This window comes from Trachymyrmex cornetzi, unplaced genomic scaffold (assembly GCF_001594075.2).
Source record: "Trachymyrmex cornetzi isolate Tcor2-1 unplaced genomic scaffold, Tcor1.1 scaffold520, whole genome shotgun sequence".
In the NCBI taxonomy this organism is placed as follows: Eukaryota; Metazoa; Arthropoda; class Insecta; order Hymenoptera; family Formicidae; genus Trachymyrmex; species Trachymyrmex cornetzi.
Window position 1 is genome coordinate 39,901 of NW_017299829.1, and position 6,466 is coordinate 46,366.

The 6,466-nt window shown below is 43.3% G+C and overlaps 1 protein-coding gene across 1 annotated transcript; it reads left to right on the top strand.

The window, feature by feature from the left end:
• Window positions 1-1,864: 1,864 nt before the first annotated feature.
• Window positions 1,865-2,742, top strand: LOC108765739 (uncharacterized). The gene is made up of 2 exons (XM_018514580.1): window positions 1,865-2,006; window positions 2,117-2,742. The coding sequence occupies exons 1-2, from the start codon at window positions 1,865-1,867 to the stop codon at window positions 2,740-2,742; spliced, it is 768 nt and encodes a 255-aa protein (XP_018370082.1).
• Window positions 2,743-6,466: the final 3,724 nt, after the last annotated feature.

Genomic DNA, 6,466 nt, shown 5'->3' on the forward strand with positions numbered 1-6,466 from the left:
TCGAAACCACTTTTTTTTGGTCGGTGCAGGTGATTAATAAAAAACTATCCAACCGATTGGCCTGAAATTTTTTGAGCATAATCTACATATGATTGGCTCTCGCAGGTACCAGAATCGCTTTTTTTAAATGAAAATTTCTTATTTTTTCGACCACCAATAAACACGAAAAAATTGCGATTTTTTGCTTCAAAATTTCAAATGGCCGCTATTTCTTTTTTTTTTATAGACATAACCAATTCTGGTACCTGCGATAGCGACAAGCATACAGATTAAGAATCTTTTTTACTTTTTTGTTTTAGATGACAGTGTGAGCTGAAATCACTTGCACCGCTGACAATGCTTTTTTTCAAGGCACCATCTTTGACTACAGAGAGCATACACAAAATATTAATAAATTATGACCAAAAAAATTTTTTTATAAACTATAAGATGCAAGTAATAACATATAAAAAGATTAAAAAGATTGCGTTTTATTTTCTTTATAAAAAAAATTCCTAAAATATGTTTAAAATTTTGACCTTGACATGAGAATACCCCCTTAACGACGCCGACGATAGTCGGTACGCGGGAACGGAATAGTGCCCCAATAGTTCTGATTATCGTTTTCGGCAGTTCTCGACGAGTTCTATCGAAAAGTATCAGGTGGCAAAGCGATATTCAAGATACGCGAAATTAAAGAAGTGATCAAAAATTGTTTTTTAATTTTCTTGTTTGTCAAAATTGTTTTTTATGTGTCAGGAATTCTAGGTATTCACTAAATAAAGCTATCGAGCCGCTCAGAACTATTCGATCTCGAATTTCGATAATAAGTTAGCACCCCATTTTTTAAAAATTATTTAAAAATAGTTATTAAGCGGAACTCTTGTTATAAATGATAGACTTCGTCTGGACAAAAGGAAACGGGAATTCTAATCAGAACTATGAAATTTCAATATTGGGGTGCTAACTTAACATGCGCTGGCTCAGACGACCCTGTTAGCGCAACCGAGGGCCAACGGAGAGCTCGCGCTGTTTACGGATACATCCGAACATAGCGTTGGTGTAGCGTTACAGCAGCGGACGCAGAACGGCTGGGAGTCTTTGGCATTCTTTTCGAAGAAGTTAGGCCCAGCAAAGGCGAAGTATAGCGCATTTGACAGAGAGCTATTGGCTATGTACCTCTCAGTCAAATACTTTCGCCATATGTTAGAGGCGAGAACGTTTGTAATATATACCGACCATAAGCCGCTAATTTTTGCTTTCCAGCAGAAACCGGAGAGAAGCACGCCACGGCAGTTCCGTCACTTTGATTTTATAGGGCAGTTCACGACGGATATCCGACACGTGACGGGCGAGGACAACGTCGTGGCCAACGCGTTGTCGAGAGTCGAGGAAATTCAGTCGCCCATGGATTATGTTGCGTTGGCAGCGGCGCAGGAGAGTGACGAGGAGCTCAACGGGTACCTACGACGGGACACGGCACTGAAGCTAGAGAAGGTCGAGATCCCATGAGCAGGGACATCTGTTTACTGTGACACGGCGACAGGAGTGCAGCGTCCGTATTTGACGAGGACGTTTCGGCGAACTGCGTATGAGGCAATCCATAATTTGGTTCATCCTGGAGTGAAAGCGGCGGCCAAGCTCGTGGCACAGCGCTACGTATGGCCAGCAATGGAGAAAGACTGCCGAGGATGGGCGCGTGCGTGTGTCTTGTCAGAAGTCCAAAGTGTCTCGTCACGTCGTGGCGCCCTCGGGGAAATTCGATGTGCCGTCACGCAGGTTTGAGCATGTTCATCTCGATATAATCATCATGCCTATCTCATAAGGTAAGCGATATTGTCTTACTTGTGTAGACCGATTCACATGATGGCCGGAGGTGTGCCCAATGGAAGACAAAGAAGCAGAAACGGTGGCAAAGGCATTCTACGAGAGCTGGATCTGTCGGTTTGGAGCCCCCTTGCGCGTGATGACGGATCAGGGACGTCAATTCGAGTCTCAGCTCTTCCGACGTCTGGGTGAGCTTACGGGTACGAAGCATCTGAGGACGACGGCGTACCATCCGCAGGCGAATGGAATGGCGGAGAGATTCCATCGCCAGCTCAAGGCGGCGATTAAATGCCATAATAATTGCCGATAGACGGAGGTGCTGCCGACTGTGTTACTGGGGATCCGAGCGGCCTAGAGAGAGGACTTGCAGGTAACTGCGGCCGAGCTCGTATACGGGAGGCGGCATTGCGACTTCCCGGGCAATTTTTGAGTCAGCAGAGCAAGCAAAAGAGCGACGCCGTGGGCTTCGTAAAGGAGCTGAAGGAGCACTTCAATGAGTTGCGCCCAGTGGACGGCACCAGGCACGGAGAGTATCGAACATTTATTTTCAGGGATCTGGCGACGAGCGGACAGGTCTTCGTGAGGCAAGACGCGCAGAGAGCGATGCTACAGGCGCCGTATGACGGGCCGTATGCGGTCGTCGGCCGTGCAGAAAAAACACTGGTGGTGCTGGTGCACGGAAAGGAGGTGACGGTGTCCATCGACAGGGTCAAGCCGGCGTACATCCTTACAGAGGATGTGCCGGATGATGGAGCGCCGGGGCTTGACGTAGAGAGACAGGATCAGGAAGCCACCAGCCGAGAAAGAGTGAAGGAGACAACGCGCGGCGAGAGCCAGCCGAGACGAACGACGAGGCAGGAAAGTAAGATTTCCAGAGCGTTTCCAGGCAGGCCTGCGATGAGCGATGGATGGACGAGCCAGCCAAGGACTCAGTGAGCAGGTGATGGAGTAAACACTCACCAGGCCCGGGCGGAACCGGGGGAAGAAGACGCGGTCTGGCCGGGAGAGGAGCGAGATCGCACGAGCGAGAGCAAGTAGAGACCGATAAGAGAGCAGAAAGATGCATTTATATATATGTACCTAGATCGGAAAATATTCGGAGGCGCAGTTGCTTGCCCGCGTGGAGTAAATATAGCCGAAATAAGCGTTAAGGATAGACTAGACTATTGTAGATACTCTTTATTAGTATATATTTCTTATTATTTTCATTCGACGTACGCGGTCGCACGGAAATGAAGTAATATTTATATATCCCATTTATTTTATTTACTTTACTTATATGTTATGTATCTTATTTAGAATATTTATGTTAATTTATATCAGCATATGCGAATGACCGTAGTGATACCGCACTTGTATGTACGTGAAATAGTTGCGGAGAAAAAAATTAAAACGATACAGGGAAAATCAGTAACGTAACGTTGGGTCCCTCACACGCGAAGGGGTACTGTAGCGATTACATCGCCACAAAGGATAGAGTTTGCGAAAATAATATAGGAAGAAAACATATTTACAAGTACAGAGGCCCGAGTATACACGGCCGGTGAGCCGTTATACGCGAAGGCCGTATTGAGAGTAATGCGAATTTTTAAACTCGCCAACTTCGCATAGATATTAATTTTTCCCCTTCTTGCCGTGGGGAAATGCATCGGTATTAAATAGTGAAGCAAGGGCCTGGAAAATAATAAGCAGTAACGAAAGCGTAAATTGTATATTTTTATTATGTGCGTTGATTAGCGTTACAGGTTTAGTTTCTCTAATAATTTCAAAGATTCGAATAATAGCGAAGACGAGTGATAAATAGACAGGCGAAATAATATTGACGAGTCATAAAAGTGGGAGAAAGTCGGGGATTACTTGCGACCGAGAAATGAAACAAAAACGAGGAAGTAGATAAGCTGACGCATTCCGAGACAGACGTGCCTAAATTCGGAGAAAAGCGATTACAATTTATAAGTATCGGAGACTTAAATTCGTCCGCTGACACGATACGTGTTTCTGATTGTGCGACTACTGTAAGTGGGAATAACAGTTAATGATACTGACGACCAGCATAGCGTATTCACTCTCGTTATACATATATGCGTGATTTATTGAATAAATTATTTTTTTTGTCTAAGTCGAACACGCTGAACTTTAAAATATTGGTGACCCTTCAGATCACAAATCCACATACACAAATAATGATGGAAAGAGAGCCAAAATATTATAAACAAGACAACGTTTCGACCTATCACGAGGTCAAATCGTTAAAAATTTCGAATATGTACGAACTGTAATATTAGGTGTACAACTTTGCTTCCGCCGTTTTTTTTCCGAAATTCGAGGCTTTATTGTAAAAAACTGGTTATACATTTATGATTTAAAGTATTGTCCATCGCTGGCCACTACTTTCTCCCATCTTTCGGGCAGCGTACGAATCCCGAGTCGAAAAGACTGGTCATTTTTGAGGCGATCGACGAATCGATTCAATGTTTTACTTCTTCATAAGACCGGAAGTGCTGGTCAGCCAGGCCGTGTGCCATTGATCGAAACAAGTGATAGTCAGAGGGAGCAACGTCTGGAGAATACGGCGGGTGGGGTAGGACTTCCTATTTCAACGTTTCCAAGTATGTCTTGACCACTTTCGCAACATGGGGTCGAAAAGTGTCATGCTGCAAAATCACTTTATAGTGTCTCTCGTTGTATTGCGGCAGTTTGTCTTTAAATGCTCGGCTCAAGCGCATCAATTGCGTTGGATACCGATCGCCTGTGATTGTTTCTCTCGGTTTTAACAGCTCATAATACACTACGCCGAGCTGGTACCACCGAATACAGAGCATGACCTTGGAGCCGTGAATAAAATCGGTTTCGTCGACGTGGAAGCATGGTCGGGAACTCCCTATGATTTTCTGCGCTTGTGATTATCGTAATGAACCCATTTTTCGTCCCCAGTCACAGTACGATGCAGAAATTCCTTGCCTCTCAAGCAGCTGTTCACTAGAAAACGAACGCCGTTCAACATCTCTCGGCTTCAACTCGTACGGTACCCAATTTCCTTGCTTCTGAATCATTCCCATGGCTTTGAGGCGTTTTGAAATGGCTTGTTGAGTCACTCCCAATGATCGTGCCAATTCTTCTTGGTTTTGACACGAGTCTTGATCAATGCCTCCAATTCTGCATCTTCGAAAACTTCTCTTCCACCGCTATGCCGGGTTTCGACGTCAAAATCACCGTTCTTGAAGCGTTGAAACCACTCACGACACGTTCTTTCACTAAGAGCGGTCTCCGCATAAGTATTTGAGAGCATTCGCTGCGTGATGAGCCTCAGCCGCAGATTTCTTCATATTGAAGCAGAAAATTAAAACCTCCCGCAAAAGACGAGAATTTGGCTCGTAAACTGACATTTTCAATCGAGAATAACTTTATTATGCAGACACAAATCGACTAATGTTTCCATGGGGTTATGTTGACAGATGCCCAAATTTATTGTATGACGTCTATCATTTATTTATTTCGACCATCACTTACCGCTAAAGCCATTTATAGGAAAACGGCGGAAGCAAATTTGTACACCTAATACATCAAAAATTCCATCATAAACTTAGTCATGTGTCCATTATTACAAAAAAATCGAAAGTAGCAATTATATATATAGACTTATTTGTCGTTAAAAATGTTCAACATAGTACAGATGTCTTAGAGATATCCATGGGTCATTCAAAAGACGTCCGTACGTACTAACAAAAGTGAAACTCCTCGTGCGATCTTTACAAAATTTTCACTTGTTAAGTTAGTGAAAGCAACACGTTGCGAGCAGATTTAGAAAATTTTTTGCACGAGATGAACATTTTTTAAATGTCCAAATCTGAACATTCTTTGTACGTTGAATGACGTAAGTTTTTAAAATATTCATACTATGTCCATGAACGTTCGGACAAGATAAAAATCAGATTTGGACGTCCAATGGACGTTGGGTGCTGTCTGGGAGGTATTCAAATTAATCAATTTATTAATAAGAGATAGAATAAAAAATTTAGTATTCATAGTTAATGATGGGGTGATCCTGATTGATCACGGCTCGATTGGACACCACCAATCACAGCGACCGATGCCTAGGAGCTTTGTAGTCTCAAGCGCTGTGAGTGGCTCGTGTTGAATTGAGCCGTGTCCAACTGGATGCCACCCGTTAATGATCCTAGAGATCGCCTATATAGTGTTTATCTCTTAGTATATAATAGGGCACTACTTATATTTTGAGCCTTGGCAACACGGAGTGTTGTCAGGTGCCATTGGACGTTTCCACTAGAAAGTTTGACATTTTTGACCATAACTTTCTTCAGAACATTTTGTTATTTGAGCGCGATTTGTATTGTTTACAGTCACTTGAAAATTGTGTCTCAGCGAAAAAATGGAATTAACTCGTGAAAATTTTCATGCAATGATTTATTACGACTTTCGACGTGAATTATCAAGACAGGAATGCATCGATCAACTTACTTCCACTTTTGGCGATAAAGCCCCATCCTTTGCCACTGTGAAATGCTGATATAACGAATTTAATCGTGGTCGCCGTTCGCTCACCGACGAAAGTCGTGAAGGTCGTCCAAAATCAGTTATTGTATCAGAAAACATTGATGCTGTGCAAAAACTAATAATGCAAGATCGTCATGTGACATAC